A 26,556-nucleotide genomic window follows, 5' to 3' on the forward strand; every position below is an offset into this window, starting at 1 on the left:
TAAAAGGACTTGGACACGATTTGACTTAAAATTTTCAAATTTTATTTTTCCATTTTCAATGTTTATACTGATAAATATAGAAATTTATTATGCTATGTCAAAATTCAAAAGTTAATATCAAGTTATAAGCAAGATACAGAGTTCATAAGTCTTTGTTTTGTAAACAAAGCTCGGATATTGTCATTTTTTACATGTGTTGTATTGATGTAAGTTTCAATCAAATGTATCTTTCATTTGTTGAAAATAGTATTTATGAAGATACTGAAATAGTTTAAATTGTTTTTACAAGTCATTTTGTCAAAGAAATGGTAATTCTCTACATTACATTATTTGTAAACAACTATAAAATTCGAGCTTTGTTTACATAACAACCAATTCTTACCTCTGTATCTCGCTTGTAACTTGACTTTAACATTCAATAATTTGGTCAGTCATTTAAAATTCACCAGACAGTGAGTTAACCATTTTATACATAAGAAATAAAATATTTGATCTCAAATCGTGTCCAAGTCCCTTTACGGTGCAAAATGACCAGCTTCTTGTATATGTTGTCAGCCATGTGAATTTGGTTCATGTCACTTTCATTGTTATCTAGCAATACATATTTAACTAGTTTAAAATGATTCAAATTCTTCACTATCCCTTCATTATTCACTGAATGCCTTGAAGAGTTATTCGGCTTTTGATTGCTCTTTTAAAACTATTTTATGGTAAAATTGAACGAAGTGAAGGGGCTATGTTGCATAAAATCGACTGTTATAGTGCAAAGACAGAACGCATTTTATATATCCGTAACTATTCGACCATTTCAAAACTTTCATTAAATATTTGACTTGTGAATAAAAGTGTTCGTGACTGAACTGTGCGAGGCACCAATGCTCTTTTCACTGTATTGATTATATCGGAATTGCAAAATATACCTAGTATATGCATTGCATACAGGGGAGTATAGTAAGTTGAAAAAACTACTATTCACTTCTTTAAATTTATTTTGTTAGAATTAATGAAACACTTAATCCATTTGTACATAAAGATCATTGTCACATTTTAAAAATAATTAATTATCTAATTCGTTAATAAATATATGAATGTATTAGGAACCCTGAACACGACTCATAAGTAAATACCGTTGCACAGCTATATTAAGGTCAAGATCTAGTATATGAAATGTGCCTACAGGTCTATGAAATTCAAGATATAAATTCTTGTAATGATGCTTCATAACAATATCTTCGTTTCATAAGGAATACCGGGGCTTAAATTCTTGGTGAACGCAATGAAAAATCATGTTTTAAAGAATAATTTTCTATGAAATATGAAGAATAAAAGTAACAAATCTCGGAGTTCTGTCCATTTTTGACTAATGAATTATATCTAGAATGCCTACAGTCTCTCCAAAAACGGCTTTAAACAATTTCTTGACCTCCTCTTAAAAATGATGTCATATTAAAGATAGGTACCGGGATTACTTTTCCCAAGATTAAAAATAAAATGTCAAAATATTATTTTATTTTCTACATAATTCTTTTAAAGCCGTTAAATACAGGAAATGATTAATCAAATCAATTATGACGTCCTAATGGTTTTAGCACCAAAAAGACAGTCTGGAATTATTTACTAGATCTTGACCATAACCTAATGATTCCGTAACACCCGATCGCAAACCTTAAACCTGAGGGGGGCATGCAGTACATTGATCTTTTAGAGATTTGATTTATTGATAATGAGTTAATTTCACTGAAAGCTTTTAAAAATACATGTTCGTTTTAAAGCAAAACATTGGGTACTTCCTATCAGTTTTTGAACAGGAAACATCGTGCATGAATATAAATATGATAAACTAAATAATACAAACAATATTTTTTATACAGTACCGATCAGACCCAACCTAACAGAAAGTAAACCCCAACTAAACCCTGGGTTTACTTTCTGGGTTTACTCTGGGTCTACTGGAGTAAACCCCAAGTAAACCCAGAGTGGACACAGAGTAAACCCCGATCAGAAGTATACCCTGAAAGCAGACGCTACATGTGTATTCGGAATATACAAGGGGCAGGAAACACAGGCAGTAGGAAGTTAAAATACAGGTCTGCTTGACACTTCTGTGCGTATAGTTGACTCCAAAAGCAATTCTCGAGTAAACCCAAAGTAAACTCATAGTAAACCCAAAGTAAACCCTGAGTAGACCCAAATTTTCAAAAAATAAAACCCAAAGTAAACCCAGAAAGTAAACCCGGGGTTTAGTTGGGGTATACTCTGGTGTTAGGTTGGGTCTGATCGCTACTGTATTAACATCTACCTAGTATTATTCCCTGTATTTCTTCGGGAAAGTCATAGCACTATAGAAACAGCCAGACTGAAATCTACACGTTTATCGATTGGTCGAAATCTACAGCAGCATAAACTTAAAGAAATTGACAGAACTGAAATTGACACGCCCTGTTTATCGATTGCATGATCAAAGCCAACAGCAGCCTAAGGAAAATCACGGACTGCACGAAAAAAATCATGATGATGTCAGACTCTCAGCCTCATTTTACTAACTTTTCATTATCAAAATATTAATTAGTTGAAAGAAAGAAAACGCGGGTTAAGTGTTTTTTTCCCGCAATTTTGCTACCTTCATATCCCGAATGAATCACCAAAGAAAGCATTTAATTGTTTAAATGTGAAAGGAGTTTCAGAGATATGATGCGCTTTATATTTCATACTGTTGAATACTGGTAAAACCTAATAAATTTTTTTATGATTCTGAGAAACGGCGGGAATTAACCCATTCATGTGACGTCATAGCAGTACGAGGAATAATTGCTATCAATATCTAGATTACTTACATATCTAGTATTAAAATATAATTTTGATATAATCAATATTTAAGTGGGGGGGGGGGGGGGTGTGAGGCCATCTTGTACATTTGAGAATAAAAATGTGAACATTTCTTGAACTGGTTTGCTTCTGTCCAAAACTTACTAGTTAAAACTTCAGTCAAAAGATAAAAATGCAATATATATGAGGTCCTTCATGATGTTGTGTATGCGTTTGAACTTTTTAGAACCTCAAAATAAATTCATGTATTTCCAACAACATGAAATTACGATTGTTAGCCGCTTTTCACTACTTTCAGTAGTACCAATTAATTTGTGAAAGGTTGAAATTGGCCCTTGTCGATTACGGTCCAATATTGTATTCATTCCTTGTTTTATTTGCATTTTCCGTTTCTAAATTAAATTTGATAACCTCATCGCGACCGGGTAACACGGTGATGTTAGATGTACGTCCACATTAATGAGAAATATAAAGCAAAAGAGTCGTGTTCAGCTTTAATACTATTGATTATCCTATACTTTATAAGACTTATAATTCAATAAAATGAATACTGTAAAATTAATTTCTTCAATCATTATTTTACAACAGTTACTTAGTTTCAGAATTTCATGTCCGATGTTCGAAATATGAAAATAGAAATGAAATGATCTTTAAAATATTTTTTTTATAGATACTTGTACCTTGGACCTGGAAACAAGTTACAAATTTCATTAACCTGGGGTAGATAAAATCAAAATGAAGGTCATGATCTCAGGAATTGTATATGTAGGCGTTTTTCTGAGCATTTTGGTGAATATTGAGGAGGTATTTTCAATTAATTCATTACAATAATTTTACTCAGTTCATTTAAAAGACTTAGAGTACTTTATTTGTACTTAGACAATCACTAATAATGGATATGAGTGAATTGAGGCATGCAATTTTTTTTATATGAAATAATATTTTGACTCTTTGTATGTAAACAGTAAATGGATTTTGAAATCAATTATTGTTTAATAAAATCAAAGTACTGAAGTACTGACGGGATTTGATTATACCGATTTGTATTCATTTTAAAATCAATGATATGTTACTTTGCTTGGCAAGCAGTTTATTACCTGTGTTTGAGTTACGCATATTTTTATAATATGACTTTTTGGACTTTTCCGACAAGAATTTCGAGAAAACACTGTATGAATTGTGTTCGTAATAATTAAAGATAAAATTGATTCCATCAAACTATATAAGTAATCGAAATATTCCAAAATTTGTATGGATCCAAGAAATAATGAATTCTAGTCTCGTTAACCAGATGTTCGGCTCTCCCACAAGCAAGAGAATGTGTACATCAGGTCACGTGATAGCTTGATGACACAACCTCTAAATATAGAATGACTCTCTTTTTGTCGGAGATTTGCGGAGACAGCCGATGGTTGAACGAGACTATATTAAACTCTAGCGTATGAATACATACGGCTGCAAAAAATAACTAAATTGTTCGTACTATTTAACATCTGACTATTTTCAAGGTGTTCATAAATAAATTTCTTAAAACACAATGTTTCAAGATACATTACATCGAATTTATGGATTATTTTCAAGAACAAAATCTTGTTAGCGGTGATGATTTGTGCTTAGGTCCAAACACTGTTTCAGTTTCGGTTTGCCAGAGTGACTGCATAGGAGAGTTGATTAAAAATTAACTCCCAAAAATGGAACGTTGTAGCACTGCGACGTAATGATTTACAGGTATAACTCATCATACAGTTTACTACTAAAATGACCATTGACGTCATTTTATAGGGACATCTTCACAATTTAAGCCACTATCATTGTATTTTGGACTCAATAAAGATAGCTAAAACATCGGTATATATGTATGGTTACACTAGAATAATGGCAGTTGTTTCTTACATGTACACTGGGCAAAAATTAATGTTTAAATAAGTCACCTAAATTATAAGTAAGACATTTAAATGTCCAAACGGATAAATGGATGCAATGTTAACCGAAGCGTGACTCTTCTTTAAAAAATTTTCAAATCGTGCTCACACTTCTTTTGGAAAGATAAATCTTTACTTTCTTTTTTGTGATCTTATTATTGATGCATGCATTACTAAAACCTCACAAACAAAAAAAAACCGACGGGGTATGGCGCGTTTGATCGCAGAAGAGCGTGGCAGGACAGTTGGTATGGTCTCTGCAGATTGCTCCTTTAGTGAGGTTAGAAAAAATGTTAATAATTGTACGATTACCGGTGATATTGGCTAAAACATGACACAGCATGCTTAACAAATAAAAAAAATGTCGTTTAAGGTAGCCAAAGTGTTTAAAAGGCACCACACGTCAATTGCAATGTTGTATCAGAAATTTGCGCAAACCGGAAGTGTGAGGGAACGAGCAAGAATTCCAAAGCGTCGCGTAAATACTAGGCGAAAAGACATACAGATCCCATTTATACGAGCAAATGGAGTCCACACCTGATATTGGTATGTGAATCACATAATGGGGGTACCAATGTTTCATAAACAGTACTCAAAGCAACTGGTCAATAAGATTACAACAAATGATGTTTCATTTTCTGTATTATTATAAACTGTTAAAATAATATACTAATCAATCTTTGTTGCGTTCAGATCTAAAACAATCAAAGAAGTAGTAGGTGGTGCGTTAGCAATTTTGCCTAGTGTATATTATTGAAATATAAAAAAGGAAATTAGGAAAAAATCTTGTGTTTCAAGGATGATTTTATGTTACATGCTTTACTTAAAATCTAAGAAAATTACAGAAGATAGTGGATTCATACCTTAATTGTTAATTAATGGAGATTGATGATAATTGATCGCACAAAAAAAAAATAGCAATATCAGAGTTTTTTGTCTTTCACGTGAAATATACTATTCCTCATTTGCTTTAGGTACCTGCCTTCACGTTTTGTGAAGCCTCAGTAGATACAATAAAATATGTCAAGGAATGTCCAACAAACTTTGAAGAGTGGAATATCGCCGCAAGAAGAAAGAATTGCGAATCAATTCAACAAAACTGTTCTGAAGCAAGTGCGTCAAATACTCAACAATTTGTGTTTCAATATCATTGTTTGATCAATGTTTGGAGAAATGCTACTCTGGAGGTCTGTGCTCTAAATCGTACAATCTTAGGTAAGACATTTGAATAAAAATATACAACTGCTCGACAAAAAAGTACTCATATACCTTATATGTTTTACACTTAAAACAAAAATGGGTATACATGTCAGTAGTTATATGTCAGGAATCGCCTTTCTTTTTTTATATTCGTAGATGTTTATTAATCGAATCAACTAATTTCTATTGCATATAGGACATTGTGCTGAATTTAATAAAATGGGAGCCGTCGTTCAAGATAACTATTACACTGATTGTACACGTCTAGAACCGCCATGCCCAACCAGTTACAAATCTGCAGATGCTTACAAATGTAAGTATTTTTAATAAAGTGATTTCAGTTACTTTCTGAATATGTTTGTTTTTACACCTAATGATTAAACAAACATTCATTGACGTTATTAAGATACCTATAATATATTCGTTGATATGAAATATGTAGATCAAACTTGCTACAATACTGTGCTAAATATTCAAATCCAAAGGAATTATAGCACAGTAAAATATATTTCATGTTCAAAAAAGTACGGTACAAAGCAACTGCGTTGATAACAATATTGAGTGCAAATAATTATCATTGCATGTATAACTTATTGAAAGGTAGTAAAAGTGAAGTAATATTAATATCATTTATGAATATAGGTGGCATATAACGTATAACTTAAAGGCATTTATACAGATGACGCAAAAGACTTTGAAATACAACATTAAATTAAAACAGATGCATGTCATTCGTTGTTATCTGGTAATTTCAATATTACCGATTTGATGATTTGATATATTATCTTTAGAACATTGCAGCTGGTTTCCTGCAATCCTATAAAAAAAATCTCAATGTAAACGCATATATTTTATAGATATATGCATTGATATTCTGAAGCTTAAAAGTAATATTAAGTTTCTATTTTCTTTTATTTTAGGTTTACTGGAAGCCTCTATTGTATTGATATATTATTTTACAAAAAGACAAATTGAACCTAATGCAATGTTAAAATGTTTTTAGTGTTATCTTTCGGAAAATATATTTCAAACTGTTTTACACTCAATGATCACTTTTGAAGTTAAACTGGGAGATGCTATTTATTTAAAACTCGTGAATAGGTAAACAATTCAATGGTTGTAATAATAGTATATCAACCATTTAATCTTGAAGATCATGTAGGTGCACTCACTGATTCATTGACAGTCTGCAATATCCGTACTGACCTTTGGCAAACTTGTTGAGCTTATTTAGTATCCATACTTAGATGTTGCCAATACTCGTTGGTTCATCCGTATCATTGCAATTACCAACAAAGGCGACATGCCTTTCCTTTTTATTTGAACTTTCATATTTCTTGCTTCATCTTCAGATTCACCAGATTATATGTTCTTTAACCTATGTGTCACATCAATAAAGTATATGCAACCTTTACTTATATTACATAGTTTTTGCTTCTTTTATTATTTTAAAAAATGTTAAGCTCATGTTCATCTGCTTAAAATTTGAATATTAAGAACACAACAAAAACAATATCAGCATGAAAAACGTATTCTAGGCAATTAATGTTACGTCAATATTTGAAATGTTTCTTCGAGTTACTCTATTGTTAATTTTAGTTTATTTTACATTCCTCATATTATGCGAGTACTTATGTCTGTTATCCCGCTGCTTCGTATGTAATCGCGAGAATATAAAATCGCGAACGCGGAACAGTCACCCATATTTTTTTACAGTTTCCAACTCTCGGAAAAGTATGGTGAGATTTTAAAATCCACAAAGGGTACTTCTGGCGATTTTACGCGGATTTAAATTCCTCGCGTTTAATTAGGAATTTACAGTATGTGAATTTATTTTGGCTGTGCAGTTACGATTTTATATTGTCCGCCATGAAGTTAACTATTTTCAAATTGATAACATCAATTACATACAAATTGAGAGTCAGAGGATATCATCGATAATGCAATTTTAATAGAACTATTTTCATTACAGGATGAATAAATCCTTTAACCGGCAAACAATGTTTACACATGTATTCTGATGTCTATAAAACGATACACTTGTCAATTCCCAACATATTTTGAGTTCGTATTCCAGCTGTTACAATTGGTATCAACAATAGACACCAGGACCTGGTTGCTCAAAACACTGCTTAACTTTAACCACTGGTTAAATCCCTTATCCAGTGGTTTAATTTTGACCAGTGGTTAAATTAACCAGTGGTTAACGAGAGTTCTGAGCAACATAGTCTAACTAGCGGAAAATCAAATAAGCTCAGGAAAAACCAACTTATATATTTTGCTTTGTAAACAGACTTCATAACAGTTTTTGATATTATTGCGCATGTATTACTTTGAGAAAAAATATAATAAATCAAATTAAAGATTATTAGTTCTTCTGTTATTTAAATTGCAAATGCTGTCATTCTATATGTTAATCTTAGAAATATTAAGATTCAAAGTTATTGATTGTTTCATTATCCTCATTTCTGTATATTTAAAAAATAACCGTACAAGGGCATTTTCATAATTACATGAAATGGCATTTAATGCTCATTAAGTTTTATTTTTGAAAGGAAACAAAGTTAAAACTAGATGTGATTACAGTTTGCTTCCTCCTATTTCGGAAATGAATTAGTTTTTGAGGCCGTGATTCCAAACAATTGACTTTTGATATAAATATAACGATGCATATAACATGGACGTTAGATGTTTAGTGTTCTTATTAGTACCAGTGGCGGACTATATTTATGCTCAAGACAGATGTGAAGGGTAGGTAATCAATAGCTATTGTAACTGTTCCAATGTCGATTCTTTTGCTTTGTTTGTTCATGCTTTAAATAGGCATTTTACAATATTCTGGGGAAAAAATAGATAAAACATTAATTTTATTTCAAAAAGAAAGGCCTTAATAATTTGATACATCATAATCCTTTTTACTTTTGATCAATTTCACTTTAATGGAAATGCACTTTTTTTACTTTTGTAAAAAAAACATATATGGTTTCGTCATACCATACCAAATGATTCCTAAAGAAGTTTGATCTATTATGTGAACTCAAGGCCTGTTGAATGTATAGAAGTCGTCACTGACTTTGGTAAAAGTAAATCATGTCTGTAAACCTATTTGAAGATTTTTAAAAATCATTTGCTACGTATTATCATTCAACGACTCAAGATTAATGACACTGCATAAAGATTAATGAAGCATTTATTTGAAACATACTAGTATTACCTTAATTAATTTGAGTGTATCTAGCACGTTGTTTATTGTAGATACGAATGCTGCGCTGGATATATGTTAGACAACAACACAAGTTTATGCGTTCGTATGTATACATTTTAAGATAATTCAATCATGATCCTCTTTATATCCAATGTTCTCGGCACTAAATTACCCTTGATCTTGATTTTGCATTCTGCATTGTAGCGTGTAATACTGGATTCATTGGGAAATACTGCGAGAAGGAATGTCCATACCCGACATTTGGAGACGGATGCCAGCAACAATGCTTCTGTGAACAAGAGCATTGTAGCATAGTTAGGGGCTGCATCACATTACCAGGTAGGGTGATGCATATGTAACAAAACATCAGTATGCTGTAAACGGTAAGACAATCTAGCATCTGATGCAACGAACAATTTTGGTTTATTTTGAAAACTTGTTTAAAGCTAAAACAAAGCGATTTATGCTTTATTTAATTGCTATTGGAATGGAAATCCTGTTTTTATTCATATTCTATCCTTGTCAGTTTCCGTATTTTCCGTATATAGCATGTACTCTGAATCAATGTGCTTGAAATCAAACTATCACTCGATTGCAAAGCAGAACACTTATTGTGTATCAAACATATTATGACAGATGCGTTGAATATAAATCAAATATGTAAAATTGCCTTTCCCGTGAATTGTATTTGCAGATAAATATATGTATACACAAGATATATTTCATGTTATTTATTTGGATTTATTAAAATGTTCCTGGTCCTGCTTGTTCTTTTTTTCATCAAAATTGTTTTGAAATTCGTAGGCAACGGAAGCGGTTCAACTCAAGAATACGATGGCATTTCAGCAAGCAACATAATACATGTGTCACTTGCAGAAAAAGAGTATAAACCGCTTTCATTAAATCAAACTAAAGCTGCTTTATTTGAGGAAACTTCCCCACCAAGTGCAAAGTCAACAGCGGCTAATACGAGACAGAACAATGTCGGTGGTGATATAAAGAACGGACAAAACCCAATGCTGGTTGGTATTTTCGTGTTTAATGCCTTCTTTGTCGTGATAATCTTTGTCATAGTAATGTACTGTGGCATCAAGAAATACCGAAAACACATAAGAAACAAGAAGGATAACTCTGCAATATCTGTTCAATACTACGAGATCGATGAAGATTTAGCGGGTGGTAGCATGAGTTATCGCACCCTGCACACAATAGAAGAGACTGAGGTCCGAGACAAGGCCTATGACGATATTGAGATGGGGAAATTTCTTGTGACGTATGAAAATGAGCCCCGGAATGGAGCTAGACAGAGTTCAGTGATTCCTATACCACCTAACAGAGCTTCGCAAACCATGCCGAAAGAATTTTACCCGTCCCACGAGAATTTACCGATTGACAATGACCGACATTGAAACGTAAATGAATTCATTTTTATCAAAAACTTTAAGGATTTTTTATTTTGATTATACATGATTGAAGTATTTTTTTTCTCTACTTTCAATGAATACTTTGTTTGTGCATGTTATGCTAAATGTCCATAGTTATGTTTTGCTAGCATAATATATCATATATAAAAAAAATACATGACTAAATTTTAAATTTATGAGTTTTCAATTAAACTAACAATTTAAAACTGTTTTTGAGGATAGCAAACAAATTCAATTTTAATATCAGATGAAACCATTACATACTTATAATATAGCAAACTAATTGGCGATTCGGAATACAAAACGCATATAAATCATATTACATAGGAAATGAACAGTTTATAATGCAGTTATTGATATCAAATTTATTGATATATTTACGCTCATACTTACATTGTATTTTATTTTTAACAGGGAAATATTTTTTTCACAATTTAGCCTGAAGGGAAAGCATTTATAATGTTATTTTTTACATCTGAAAGAGCCTAAAAAAACCATCGTTATTATTGAAAACATTGTTTCTACATTCTTTAAAATAAGCGCAGTCAGTTTACGGCTCATTACACGTTCTACATAAAGTAATCAAAGATACTATAGACAACGCTATCTTGAGGATTCTTTGTTGAAGAGTTACGGATATTGTCATATAAATATTGGTTTTGATAAAACTCCAAACACACGAATATTTACAATTTCCTCTTTGTTAGGTCATTATTTTTTTGGTGTGTGAAGATTGTCTTGTTTTCATTGTAATGAATTTGTTTGACAGATGACGCTTGTATTATAGTACATGTATAAACATTTGGACAAGTGACAATGTACGATCATGAAATGAGAGAGAGAGAGAGAGAGAGAGAGAGAGAGAGAGAGAGAGAGAGAGAGAGAGAGAGAGAGAATTTAACAAACATTATTTTCTTCAACTACTACGATCCGATACATGCAATTCCGGAGAGGGCTAACTCTTCTCAATTTGAACAATAAATTGAGCAAATATAAATTTACCAATTTTACTTCTACATGTAGAAGAAAAGTGACAGGCAAACAAGTAAGTTTTTTGATTTAATGTGTAATATCACAATGGTATTCTGTAACGCTCTTTTGAAAGAGAGAGAGGGAGAGAGAGAGAGAGAGAGAGAGAGAGAGAGAGAGAGAGAGAGAGAGAGAGTATTTAACTTTCAATATTTTCTACAAATTCAAAGAGATATTGCATGTATTACGGAGGGTGCTTAATCATCTGGAATTTGAACTTTTACAAACACAATTTTACCAATTTTACTATTACACGTATAAGAAAAGTGGCAAGCAAACAAAACACAAATATGACTTTTTTAGATTAACAATAGACAGTGTAATATGGTATTCTGTTACGCTACCTTTATGTATAAGAATAATTTCACTACAACAAGGCAACCAGTTCGGGATTATCCGATCAATATTTGCTATAGTTAATACGGTGTATACACTTCACGAAAATCGAATCGGTTTTGCTCGCTCTCCTGTAAGCCACAAGATTGCTCCGAAAGACTCAATAAAACCATGATTCTGCATAATTCTATCGATTTGTTTTGGTTCATGGCGAATCAAAGATGAAGGAACCGTTTTCTGCAAATTCTGAAATGCCGAGAGCTGACGACTTTTATTCAGATGGAACGCAAAGGACGGGTGGGTTTTTCCAAAGACTAACCGATGCGGTAAATGTTCAGCTTCCAAAAATTGGCCAGGAAAGGAGGTTAACACCATTGAGCATAGCAAGGTAGATAACTTTGGTTTAGTTCCTGTTTTCGTGTTTCTATCCCAATTATAAGGTAAAAACGTTGCTCTAAGTAAATAGCTGTTTGGTTAGAAATGACCTACAGATACTTATAACATTTTCAATGATTTAGTAAGGATTTATTTTACACGTGAGATGATTAAAGAAAAAACAAAACTAGTCAACGTAAAACTAGATAGGTACATGTACATGCACAAATTCGAACACATAGTGTTCTTATACTCACTCTAGAAAATCACTACAAAATTAATGTTTTCATGCAAACTTAATACAATAAATGCACAACTACAAAATGATTATGTAAACAGAAGACTGTCTTCTTATTTACGCCCTCACCAGTCAATAACACAGGTCTTCATGCAATGACTCAATTGCTACGGTAACTGTGTATGTCGATGAGAACCTATTTGTCAATACGCCCCATCTGATGACGGATTTCATGTTATCATTTAACTCCACACTCTTTGTTCACTCATATTTACATGTATAAAATAAAACAAAAATTGTTCACGATCACAAAATACAGGTATAAGAAATTACAAAATGAAAGAAAAGACCCATTATTATTGTTATCAAGTTTGCTACAAATTTAATTTTGAGTTCAGAATGAGAAAGACTGGGAATTTTCATTCATATAAAACTAAAATAAGAGAGAGAGAGAGAGAGAGAGAGAGAGAGAGAGAGAGAGAGAGAACATAAGAATGTAAAAAAAAAGTAAGAAAATGGGCTATTGTAATGGCCCCACATATTATTTATAAGACCGAGTCGTTAGTAACAATTCACACATGATCAGTGACGGCGCGGTAACATCTGCTCGTCTACATCTGATTATTTTACTATTGATTGCACGGTCCCCTTTTCATCATGGAGGCTTTCTTATGATTAGTGCATTTTTACCTGGATTCCCTGACAACACTTCTTTTCCATCATAAAATAAAACAATGGAGCAAAGGTAACATTTACTAATGAATTGCCTAATTAATTTGATTTTCGAATTTCTCGTAGATTTATATAAAGTGTATCATCAAGTCCATGAGGTTGTGTAAATATACCACGTACATGCACGTAAAATACGAAAGTTTAATTATTGATTTTATGATATTGGATGAAAAACCATGTTTTAAATGTAGGCCGACCAAACTTTCTTTATAGTTTGTACAACTTTCACACACTATGTCTCTAGAATTAAAGGAGAACCATGTCTTATGTCTATACAGTTGTTTTTTCCAAATTGTAAAACGCCCCTAAGAATACCGAGTTATTATGTCGATTAATGTTGAACAAGTACATGAAGCATATTGGCCGCCGTCTCAATCAATAAGCATCTCACAAAGTACAGATTCGTCGGATATGTATGGCTCATTAAGCAAACTTATTTGTGTTTGCAACGCTTACATTACATTTAACAATGATCAAAGGCGAGTCAGAGGTGTGATGAGAGAGAGAGAGAGAGAGAGAGAGAGAGAGAGAGAGAGAGAGAGATTTTATTCATGATTGTGATAGAATTAGATAAATTGATCATGTACTTTTATTTATAGATCATTTCTAAAACAATTTGAATATCACAAAATTGATAAGATTTTTAAAGGAGCAAATTTAATTAAGATTTTTAATATGTTGAAAGGAGACTTATAATGAATTATTAACGGATAACTTTTCACCTTTAAAACTTAAATTGCAAAAGATATATTTAAACTCAAGTAACGTTGTCCTTTTTTACAGTACGCTATTTTCGGTGATTGGTGTGATTGCCTCCCTTCATTGGCTGTGGTCAGCCGTCACTTCCGGTTCCAGTGTGATGACCCATGACCCGACGAAAGAATGCCGGATAGGAGACGAAGAATCGTGTCCATGGTTCATGGTGTTCACAGAAATGAAAGACAAGATCAAAAATCTAGAGAAAAGTTACGAAGAGCAAGTCTCGCATCGCGAAACCTTAGAACGAGATTTTATGAACCAATCGGAATTGAACTACATTTTAACGGAAAAATTAAAACTGTTTTTTTAAGAAATTGGATAATATTACTCTATACTGCAGCAGAGCCGAGTCCCAGGCAGCAGACATTTATGCCAGGTTATATTTCGATGGTGTGTTATAACTTATTTGATGCTTTCGTTACAATTTTTACATGCAGTAGTAAATTAAATGTCCTTTTTTAGATTCTTTATTTGCGTATGTGCATAAACACATTTTTAGGCATGATAAATAGCAATTCTAGTTCCTGAATTAAAAAAGTAAATTCAACCTTTTTATAATAATTTTGAAACCAAAGTATTTAGTTAATTTTGATATCATGGTGTATACTTAAAACGGTACCTAAATTTAATTTTATGTGTTTACTTGCAGAGATGATATTATACTTCCTTTTAACAATTGTACTCTTCGAGATTTTTACGAGAGTTCGACCTCATACACGAGAATGGAAAGACGCTGTAGAGGTCACCATCAGAGGGTACTTAAACAAATCCGAGCCTACAGTGGCTCCATCTGACGCCATGACCGGAAGTACGGCATCTACACTTGATGACGCCACAGACAATGGGTCTGAATCCATACCTAACGGCATAATTAAAGAAGGAAAAGAAAAGAAGGTGCTTAAAAATTATTTTATTTTTTCTACTTTATCAATACGGCACTGGCGGTTATATTAATTGTGTATTAATTTTTGCAGTGTTGGTTATAAGTTTTTGGTAATTTGCATATAGCAGTCTGAACAGCTAGAACGTGTTGCTTGACAATCGTGCGCTTATTATTATTATTTTTTTTTTTTTGAACGGGGAGGTGTCATAGAAATGAATATTATAAAAAAATTAAAAGTTGAAACCCAAAATCACGTTTAATAACATGTTATTCAAATTTTGTTTTATTATCAAGCCTTAAACTTTTCAAATAGAGAACGTTGTAAAGAAAACGTTACTACATGTAATTTATTTTATTTTCGAGGTTAAATTAGTATGTATAATTATGGTGATTACAGGGTAAAGAGTATGGCATTTGTGTCATTAAGAAGATGCGTTGGGTTTTTTTTCATTGTAAATACCAATTGATATTCCATAAATTTTTTTAAAGCTATAATGGTATATATTTTTCATCATTTCAGAACGGGACGCCAACTCACACAGCGCCCTCTACTCCGAAACATGGCGTTCTCAGAAACGAAATGTGCATTGTGCTCTTTCGCAAGGAATGTATTAGCATATATAATTCGGTTGTTGAGACGCTTTTATCATACTTCACGGAGATCAAGATCGCGTCAGCACCTTATTACGTCATTGAGAACATTAGTGACATCAGTAAAATACCTCATGTGAAATTGTTCATCTTAGTTTGTGACAGCACGATTTACTACGGGAGCGGTAGTAAGGATATTCGGATTGCGACTTTAAAAGTACTCAAAACTTGGGGAGGTAAGCCATCAAATTAGTACTGTTTGTGGTTAAAGACGATTGACTTATAATTAACATTTTGAATTCAATAAGGTGATTGACAACATGTATCCTTTAGAAAATAAGACGAAAACATCATATTTTGCATATTGTAACACATATAAGTATCAATTTTGCCTAATCTCTTCGGCAAGCTATCTTGTCTGCATATTTTCGTACTAAGTATTATGTCAATATATTGCGGAATAATTTCGATAATGTAAAAGATGGAAAACCCTTTAAGTGCTTTTATCTATCATGCATTTAATTTTTTATTCATAATGATAACACCAATTTATAGTAGTATTCAAAGCATTCGTTATTTCTCTAAGCCTATATATCTACAATGTAAATAGTAATTTTCACTATCTTACTACAGCTGTTCCGATATTGATCATCGGTAATGATGAAGAATCGAAGCGGCTGACAGGCCACACACAATATAACAGCAATATAAGGTTTGTCTTCTCCAACGAACTTGTCCAGGATCACGCATCAGCCGGGCGAGTTTTCAGTTTTTGGCGGGAAATGTCCCCTCACCAAATGAGTCACCTTAGGAAGATGATTAAACCTATCTTTAATGAGGTGAAAACAGTTCCTCAGCTCAGATACATTACATTGACGAAGTGATGTTGTTTATGAAGGATGTCGACTTAGTGCTCATTTTAAGTGAAAGGTTTTCCATTCTATTTGTCGTGGAATGAATTTTACGAGGGAGCAAGATGTGTTCTTCCGCAGCTTTTCACGCTCAATTTGATTTTCGTGCCATTCTCGTTTTGCCTATTTTCTTCTTTCATTTTGCTTTTATAAAAGAAAAAGGCCTATAAACGAAAAAAAAAAGAAGAAAGAAAGTCCGCATTGTGGTCATGGGCTTTATAAAATAGTAGCCTGTAATTTGTGACGTCATCTTATATCTTGATGATACTTACATGATGTAAAAATTTGTCATCCCACAACAACATATCGGAACACGTTTAAAAGAAAAAAAATAGTGCATGTGCATTATATTTGTATTTGTATTTTTAAATAGAAAACCGGAACTATTTTACGACATTAAAGAATATGTCTTATACCTGTTAATTTATATCTAAATGTGACGGGTATAAGCTGGTGCTGGAATCTTTTTTATACGTTTTGAATCCTAATGCTTTAAATTTATTTATATAATTTCTTATTAAAGAAGTTAATTTGTAATTCAAAACTTCTTTAAACTAGATTTGAAAGATCGTGCAAGCTTTAGTTTGTTTTTTTTTAAATAAGTGTTAATGTTGAATCATTCCTTGTGTACATTGTACTTATGTTTTTTTTTTTCAGAAAATAAATAATTCATTTTACTCATAGCGTTTCTCATATTTTATCACAGTGACCAAGAACCAGGAGTGATGAAAATGACAAATCCTATGTGATATCTTTAAAGAACAGCAACAACGTCATTCATAGTACACGATCAGACATGGAGTTGTCTCCAGTTGCACGTTTAACACGTTGTTCAAATTAAAGAAACTATTCTTTGAGTATTACGAGGGGTTCAAATTCGGTCAGGAGTGATCAAATTCAATAAAACCCAAAGGGCTTTAGGATAGATTTGATCACACTCGATCTCATACTTATAATTGTCAAAGAATAGTTCCTCATTACTTACATTAATATTAATATTTTTCAGCATTTGTACAATTCAATATTAAAATGGTATTTTTTTTACAAAATTGATTGGTAATATTTTTATGGACAAAGACACTACAAAATGTAAATATTAGTTTTTATTACGAGGGAGTACACCACATAGCCTTACAAACTAAGAGAATAAAAAAGGAAACGAAAAACAATGACATTATCGTTCTGGGAAAATATAAAAAACAGTGGCACATAAAAAAGCATGAACATACTAATATAAATATAAGTACATGTGTATATGGTTAAAGGTGTTAATAATATATTAGTTATTTATTTAAAAAAAACAACAACATTTGTTCGAGGTACACAAATCAACGATGCGAATAAATGAAGTAGATAGTACTAGACACTTTCATACATTTGTACAATCTACAGATCTTCATGACAGATATTAAAACACATAAATTCAGTTGTGACTAGCTTCAGAACTGTAGATTTAGGAAAATTCGGATTGGCGGACCTGTAGCTCAACGAGAAATTCGGATTGACGGACCATGGAGCTACAGTTCTGCTAAGACGAGTGCCCTTCCTGGCTCTGACGCTCATGATCATCAGGAACTAAATATTTATATTAACGTGGATTTTTACATATTTACATGTATAACAAACACAGTATCTAAAGCACACAAGTAGGACATGTATATATCCTCATATACATAGATACGTCCTTACTCGGTGACATCCATACTAAGTTTATTTTCTCTCTCTCTCTCTCTCTCTCTCTCTCTCTCTCTGTCTCTCTCTCTCTCTCTCTCTCTCTCTCTCTTTCATGTGTTCCTTGGTATGGTCGAACCAATTATCTCTCACCACTCACACCCTCCAATAACTCAATGAACTACTCACTTCCATCTCTCAGAACTCTATCATACACAATGAATTATAAATGACAACTACAGAGTTAACTTATATGCTATTATCTCATGCTTGTTCGCTCTAAATTTCTTTACAAGCTAAAATGGTATTATTGGGAAGCAGGGCTACTATACGCCTGCATCGTGCACTCGCAACCCTATCAATCCTTTATTACCACAAATTAATATACTCAACATTTATTAATATAAATAACCGCAGGGAATGACCCCGTTGCACCGCAGCTAAGTTGTGATATAATAAGCACGTGCAAAGACACAACTTGAATACATTCCGAGTGCCGATAAGGAGACGTCCTTGAGTAGGTCATACTGTGTAAGTGCTTGTATTCTAAAAAAAATTGTGCAGAGTGAAAATTTAAATCCTTCATCGTAAAAAGAAAATAACATGGGCAGTCAGTTCATTCATGAATGGACTGAAATTGGAATGTCGTGGATGATTCTTGCTAAAAATAAATTTAAATCCCACTTAAATACACCTGACTGAAAATTCCCACGATAAGAATAAAAATGCGTCGCGTGTCAGGTGATGTCAAACTTTTAATGTTTAGCATAAAACCTGTCAGTGAATCAATACATTTGTTATTTAGGAATGAGAAGATCACGTGTAGGCAAAGAACAAACTTTTTGAACTATTTAAAACAACCACTATTTATTAATTCAATCTTTTAAATCACATATAAATTGAAAAATCATGACATCATTTTACACAAAACGATATGTTGATCTAGTTTGTGATATATGCACGTATTGTAATAATCACAAAAATCGTCAGAGCACATGATGTAGTTGAAATCATTTCTTTCATTCCGTATGCACTTGACGGAAATCTGGAGAGATAAAAATGAAACAATTATTAAGTAAACGTTAGTCGCATAAATCAAGGAACAATATAGTTCAATATTGCATATTCTGAACTAAGTTACCCGTTGGTAGTTGTTTGGTCTTTGAATAGATTTTGTATACTTGGTTTGATATCTGTGTAGCATTGTTGATCTAAAAAAGAATAAAGATATTATAATCAAATTACTATAAAACTTGGCTTTGATCAACTAAGTCGTTTTTACACGTGTACATTTTACTATAAACGATAATAGAAATGTTCAATTAAAGCAATGGACTAAAGTAATACAGAAAGCAATAATTTCATATGTTTGGAGAAAAAACCTTTCATTTTATAACTGCAATGTTTTTGATAAAAAGATGTATATTTTAACTTACATTTATACAATTTGTCTGATGTATAAGTAATAGGGCATGGTATGACTCCTGATGAGCATCTGTGTGCATAGTTCTCTTGTACTCTCATGCCTTCTTCGTTGTACTCTGGACAGTAATCTATTGAGTAACAACATGCAAAAATTAATTACGTTACACATCTATAAGTACTATGTCATCAAAGATAAAGATGGGCAATTGCAAAATCTACGAGGGTGTTATGCAACGTTTGTGAACATGTAACATATTTCGGTTTAAAAATAAAATGACGTACCATGTTAAATGCAATGTACATATAATATATTTTGATTTAGAAACATTCTAAGAAAATTGTTGTCTTTAATCTTTTTACACTTACTAAACGTTATATATTTTCGTGGTGCACAGAGCTCAATTGTCTTATTCCAATAAGAGTTTGGAAGACAGTGATATACAAAGCGCTGTCGACTAGTGCAGGTTTGTTGAATTTTATGGCACTGTAATTGTTGAGCCCTCTCTGTCCATTCCGAGTGATTCCTGGGACAGTTTGAAACTTCTCTAATCGTGAACTTAGACTGCTTGCAAATGCCGTAAACATTCTAAAAAGACAACAAGTATAAGTCTTTTATATATACTTGATACTATAGTTGTGACATTTGATTAGTTTTTCATGTATTTGTACAACTGTTCTTTCATCTCATTTCACCAACCTCGTGATGGTCAACACCGCATGTCAGTCCACAAGAAGAAATGAGAAATAAAACAGTAGTGAAGACAGCAGCAGGGTAGATGCATGAAGTTAATCCAAGAAGGTCAATGTATTTTTTCTATAAGCAAAAGAAATATTTCACATGTAGCTTGAGTAAGTATAATAACACAACAAAACAGTAACTGCATGTATAATAGTACAAAGAAACTACAATGTCGACAACCATTTAAAAAGGTGACATACTACTTAAGTTATTTTGAATTTATTGGGAATTATATGTTATTATTGAAGCCAACTATATGAAAAAGTACCTTGTACAGATTATATTGTACTATGAGTCATCATAGTATGCTGATATCAGATATGCTGATGGAGTGTTTCTAGGTATAAATGTATAAGGGTTTAGCATTATAGCATATTATCTACCATAACAAATTCAAGATTCAATATCAACTTACCTGCAAGATGACAGTTTCCTTCATCTTTTTGGTCTAACGGAGAAAAAAAAATGGAGCAATGTTAATATTGTACGTAGTTTCTTCCAAATGATTATAATGTACAGTTTGATGAGAAATATATAACCTATAAACGAAAACTCTACGTTGTAGTCATTGATCTATTTTTATTACATAATATGTTATGAACACCTTTGAAAATTTTCATTTGCATAACATTAAAAATTACCAGGGAAAGGTAGCTAAGAAAGATATGTTCCTATTGTGATATTTCAAAATCTACATTGATGTGCTAGAGAATGTTTTTTTTTCCTGTTAAATAAAGACTGAACTGATAATTTACACGAGAAATGGTTTTAACAGACGATATCCTTACATTGCAATAAATACAGAATGTATACAGGGTTTTGAAGTGACAATGATAATGAACAATGTCATGAATTTTTAATGTTTTGATAATGATATACTTGCACAAACTAATTTTCAAACGATTGGAATGTTTGTTGTATATATGTTAAAGACATGAGACAAAACACGTCAATATTGTTCAAGTTCAGTTTAAATAGAGTGTACATATCAATCTTTACAAGTTTATGCAAAATAGGTTAAGCTGCTGTAAATTTTCATACTGACCTATGTTGACTCTGATTTCGTAGGCCAAACATAAATAGAACAGGTAATTTTTGAAAAATTTAAAGAGTATTTTTATTATATGATTATTCAAACATTTGACCAGTTCATCCCAACTGTTACGGCATCAACCATGTATTTTCCCCTTTTTAAAAATAAACAATAATACAACATGAAGTAACCTCGTTTTATTTTTTTGGTTTGTTTTTTGCATCGTGAATTGTATGTGAAGGCAATGTCTCTAATAAGAAACACAACAATATTGTATATTTAATAATGCTAGGCAGAATTTTATATGATAAATACTTTTTATTTTTAACTAAACATAACTTTAACATTGACCTTGAAAAAAGAGACTTGGTCAACATAATTTAAAACACAACAAACGTATATAGATCATAGGTATTAGACACACAACCAAAGCTTTAAATTCTATAACTGAGTGTCACTCGACAGTGGATTCCTTCAATGTTTTAAAGCTATGAATAGGCACTTGCTTTTTAAATCATTTTTTTACACTATATCATTCATGCAATAACTTTCATCATGTCTTTTGTTTCAGAACATCATAAAATATCTACATATTTATGTACAATCGTAGATTAGTTCAGGTTTTTGTGGTGTTTTAATGTTTTTATACTTCTTTTACAATGTACTCTATTTCAAAACTTTTAATTAAAAGACATTTTTTTTACATTAGATACTTTTATATGAAAAAAATGGTATACATAGCAAACGATTGATATTCCAAAACACAAAGAATGCAGCTGATAAAAAACTTTGGCTTACTTAGAAACTTAGTGTACTAAGAAACTATCCACCGATTGACTCTGTGTTACTGTGTATACAATTTCAAAACACCATTTACTCTAATATGTTAAAAATCCCATCATGTTTAGGAGGGGTCGTATTTTATTATTATCGATTTATCAATGCTCATATATTGTGTATGATATAGGTATACCGTAGTATCTGATAGATGGAAATATGCTTTTCTATTTTTCTTATGTTTTGCGTATAGAAAAATCACTGGTGTTGGAAAATTTCATTGACATCAAGAGTGTTGTACTGTTAAGTATAGATAAAAAAAAAATGAATGAAAATTTTCATTTGTCATAAATAGATTTTCTCTAAAACTCTGTTGAGATCAATACTAGTATTTAGATGTTCTTATATTGATTGAAAAGCATGTTTGATATAATACAAAAGTGACAATATCATATGATGACTGATGATAGTTTGTACTATTTTAACATATTATTGCTCTCGATCTTCTAATGAATTTGGTTCTGATTTAGAAGAAAATTTCTTTGTACGTGTAATTATTTTTTTGCATCGGATACTCTGCACAATCAATGTGCATATGTTTTTTATAAAACATATGAAAATTCACTACTTTGGAGCTACACCTCCGCCCCAGCCGGGGCATGAACTTTCGACTTCTGAAATCCACTTTCGTAGCAGTGAGCGACTAGCGTTCTATCTACTCGGCCGTCTAGGCAAGTCTTTGGAGGTGAAGCTTCAATATACTGAATTTCCCTGTACTTATTGAACATATATATCTATATCCTTCACTATGGGCAGGCATAAATCAATTTGAGAGTTATAATTGCAATGTTTATGCTTATTATATGTGTATATACATGCAATGTGTATCGTTTAACTATATTCCACCTGTATCTCAAACGACCGTGTAGTGAGCGACCAGCGCTCTTGGTTCCGTTCGTCATCGAAAGAAGGATTTTTGTCTTGCCTAGATGGCCGAGTGGTAAGCGCGGTTGTTGCTAAAAAAAACAAGCATTCTGAGAGCATTGCATAAGCAATACACGTCCCCTACCGGTTTGTGGAAATTGTGAAAACAAAGCACTGTTATCTGTTACGCAGAATATCGAACCAGAACATTAAAAAATTGGAATATATAAAATTAATTTTTTCGGAAATATGTCAACAAGACGCTACAAAAGTGTAAACTTGATCTGTAGTTTGACATTTTAAAGCTGTTCTGCAATTTCATATTATTATTCCTCAAACGCATAAAGAAAAAAAGTGTGGACGGACGGACTGACGGACAGACTGACGGACGCAGAGGAAAGCTATAGTCCCCTCCGGTGAAAACCGATAGGGGACTAATAAAAAGATATGAACATAGCAAATTGTAACGTGCAAAGAACGCAGAAATCTAAAAATAGCCAACGACGACTTTCCAAGTTCTAAAAATAACGCAATTCTTACAAAAGACACCAGTCAGAACAATGATTTACTAAAACACATTTATTAGATTAGATATATAAACACATAAATAATACAAATAAAATACATAATCAATCAAAATTTACAAAGTTGCATATATTCAGCTGATTGGCGACAGAGATGATTGGTACATGGTTGAATACACACGGCAGTTCGATGAGACGGTACGCGACAGACGGATCACATATGCACAAGAACACGGTGTCTAAAGTTAACAGTCTAATCTCACACGACATTGTCGAATTATCGAGCTTCTCACAGAGTGTGCTTCCTCTCAAATGTCCCAGCGTCTCTCTGCTCGCAGACGATACTTTTGTTCATCCTGTCTTGTGCGCTCTGGCGTCACGCACAAAACAGCTGACATAAACATAAACACATAAATCAGCTGATTATCATAACTAGTAGCAGGTATCAAAGGAAGCATCGGTCTACTCAAAGGAGTTTGTTAAAAAAATTGTACTTCTTCCAATTAAATTTCAAAATTATGGAAACAGATATAATCATTATACCGGTTTACTTTATTTGCATATTTCATGTGAGTACATCGGTATATTTTAAAATTTATCTTTGAATAAAATGAAAAAAAGAAGTAATTCTGTCTGCTTGATCAGAAATAGAATGTGTGATGAATACATAAATGTTATATTTACATTCACTGTATGTTTTCCATTATGTTTGCATCGAAAATCTGCGACGTTCAATTTTCTAATAATACACTTTGCTAATTCATGCGCCATGAGCACAAATATAACCGCTGCCATGTGTGTTGAGTATATCTATTTTGTAAGATTAAATGAATTTTTCAATCTTACATAACCAATTTTGATATGTACCTTTGAAAATTAATCATGAAATTATATCTACTTCTTAACAAAAAATGTTTTCTCTACAAAGTTTCTGGCACTATATTTAAAGTCGCATATTAAATATTAACATGTTGATATAGCAAATCAATGTATGTTTCATATCCTTCACTGAGCGTTTACATAATAGATTTACAGGGGCAAGACACATATATTTTATGCTAATAGAAATCAGTATAAATATAAGAATTGAATGCTTCAAAATGTACAATTAAGGAAAGAAATTATTACTAAATCGCTATAAAAATTTACAAAATACAAATTAAACATGACATGTCATATCAAAACACATCTAATGACACCGTGTAAAAAGATTATTATCAGTACAATATAACAATGTTTTTCTTTTACTGTGATAATGTATCTGAAAAAAAAAAACCACACACAAATGAATACTATTTTTTTAAAAGTGTAATGAAATTTTGTAAGATTATTTATTCAATAATCTTATTGTGATTTACCTGTTTGATGCAGCTGAGATTGCTGTATTTTGTTTTGTAGTCACGATGCCATCATAACATTCTTGATCTATAAAATCATAATTGTGTTTTCTATAGTGCATTAAAGAACACACACTTAATACATTATCAAACTTGATAAAAAATGATAATAACGAAAGAATAAATAACATTGAATTTCATTTACAGAGATACGCCTGGTCTGATTTGTAATAGACTGGACATGGATTCTGAAATGTTCGACAGTCTCTGCGTGCATGTTCCTGTACAACTGCTCCTTTGGTATTATATTCTGCACATTTGCCTACGTGTAAAAAAATACTAATAACGCTTAAATAAATCAATATAGAACGCAGGTTTGTAAAACAGTGATCAAGATAAACTTTGGTGGGGCATTGTATAAATTTGATGTGAGATGAAATACCTTACCAATTATGTTTACACGTAAAGCACAAACTTCCACTGTAGCGTTTTCCCATTGGTTAATCAGACAGTGGTAAACAAATTCTGTTGAGGAACAATTCTGATTTATTCTTGAACAATTCTTATTCCTTGCCGATTCCAACCACTCAGACTTATTCCTCGGGCACCTGTCAACATATTTTACCGTTCCTCGTGATGCATCACATGACATCATAGGCTGTAAAAAAAAACAATATGCATCGATTTAATGATATTGATTTATATAATATACTAATAATTTTACATAAATTAATATAAAAAAAAGAGAGAAAAAAGAATTTTACAGTGTTGCTTGTGATCGTAACCCATAACAGCACAAATGTAAAAACAGCAAAATGGGTATTATGGGATCCAAATTGTAACATTCTTTACCTAAAATAAAAAGAATATTGAAATTACGGTCATATTAGAGGCTAATATGAATTGAAGAGAGAGAGAGAGAGAGAGAGAGAGAGAGAGAGAGAGAGAGAGAGAGAGAGAGAGAGAGAGTTGTTAATCATAAGTAGCTGAACTGTCTCTCTCATATTAATATATCATATTAATCAATGCTAAAAATTAATGACTTATTTAATACTCATAAAATTACTTTCTTCAAGTCATTTAAACGGTGTCGACTATTTAATGAAATAGTAATTCTTCAAAAAGATCTCAGGTGACGAAATAAGTATCATTTACATTTTATTTATCCCGTCGTGCTACTTGTTGAAAAGAAGATATTATAACATTATTGATGTGCGTCTGTGTGTGTCCACTTCAACTAGTGGGCAATACTCAAAGAATTTGTTTGCATAGATATTTATTAAACTTCGTACACTTTTGCACAACACCTTTTAAATTTCGGTTCAATTGGTTGATTTTTTTTCTTAAAGGTCGTTTATAAAACAACATTTAAAACATGATCTTTATGTACAACTTACCAAAACTGACTTCCGGTTCTCTACTGTGTGACTAAAGTGAAAATAAAAAGATCAAATTACAACTTGATATCATTTGGGATTTAGACTTTCTAAAAGTAAGGAACAAAGGTTTGGTAGAAATGTAGAGTTAGAAAAATGTGGAAAGGAGATTAAATCCATCCCAATTTAATCAAAATAAACGGTCCCATTTCGGACAAAATTAAGGAGTGAAAGATTTAGAAGGGACTTCTACAAATATTGCAATTATCAGCGGAAGATCGTTGCATAATAATGTAGCAGTTGTACGATGTAAGTACAT

The 26,556-nt window shown here is 32.0% G+C and overlaps 3 protein-coding genes and 1 pseudogene across 4 annotated transcripts; 2 read left to right on the top strand and 2 right to left on the bottom strand.

Moving 5' to 3' along the window:
* Window positions 1–8,413: 8,413 nt before the first annotated feature.
* On the top strand, window positions 8,414–10,715 carry LOC128168756 (multiple epidermal growth factor-like domains protein 11). Its single transcript, XM_052834893.1, has 4 exons — window positions 8,414–8,699; window positions 9,204–9,256; window positions 9,358–9,492; window positions 9,958–10,715. The coding sequence occupies exons 1-4, from the start codon at window positions 8,626–8,628 to the stop codon at window positions 10,560–10,562; spliced, it is 867 nt and encodes a 288-aa protein (XP_052690853.1). The 5' UTR covers window positions 8,414–8,625; the 3' UTR covers window positions 10,563–10,715.
* A 1,301-nt stretch (window positions 10,716–12,016) lies between these two features.
* On the top strand, window positions 12,017–17,057 carry LOC128168755 (uncharacterized; annotated as a pseudogene).
* Window positions 17,058–18,422: 1,365 nt separating this feature from the next.
* LOC128168760 (uncharacterized) lies at window positions 18,423–20,819 on the bottom strand. Its single transcript, XM_052834898.1, has 6 exons — window positions 20,682–20,819; window positions 20,225–20,341; window positions 19,894–20,113; window positions 19,539–19,655; window positions 19,244–19,313; window positions 18,423–19,147 (listed from the first exon to the last, which is right to left on the bottom strand). The coding sequence occupies exons 1-6, from the start codon at window positions 20,703–20,705 to the stop codon at window positions 19,045–19,047; spliced, it is 651 nt and encodes a 216-aa protein (XP_052690858.1). The 5' UTR covers window positions 20,706–20,819; the 3' UTR covers window positions 18,423–19,044.
* A 2,740-nt stretch (window positions 20,820–23,559) lies between these two features.
* Window positions 23,560–26,290, bottom strand: LOC128168759 (uncharacterized). Of its 2 annotated transcripts, none has more exons than XM_052834897.1 (6): window positions 26,259–26,290; window positions 25,626–25,713; window positions 25,309–25,519; window positions 25,067–25,183; window positions 24,883–24,949; window positions 23,560–23,915 (listed from the first exon to the last, which is right to left on the bottom strand). In XM_052834897.1, the coding sequence occupies exons 2-6, from the start codon at window positions 25,704–25,706 to the stop codon at window positions 23,876–23,878; spliced, it is 516 nt and encodes a 171-aa protein (XP_052690857.1). In that variant the 5' UTR covers window positions 25,707–25,713; window positions 26,259–26,290; the 3' UTR covers window positions 23,560–23,875. The 2 variants fall into 2 exon arrangements, with proteins under 2 accessions (XP_052690857.1, XP_052690856.1); XM_052834896.1 differs by having other exon boundaries at window positions 23,560–24,785.
* Window positions 26,291–26,556: the final 266 nt, after the last annotated feature.

This window comes from Crassostrea angulata, unplaced genomic scaffold (genome assembly GCF_025612915.1).
Source record: "Crassostrea angulata isolate pt1a10 unplaced genomic scaffold, ASM2561291v2 HiC_scaffold_46, whole genome shotgun sequence".
In the NCBI taxonomy this organism is placed as follows: Eukaryota; Metazoa; Mollusca; class Bivalvia; order Ostreida; family Ostreidae; genus Magallana; species Magallana angulata.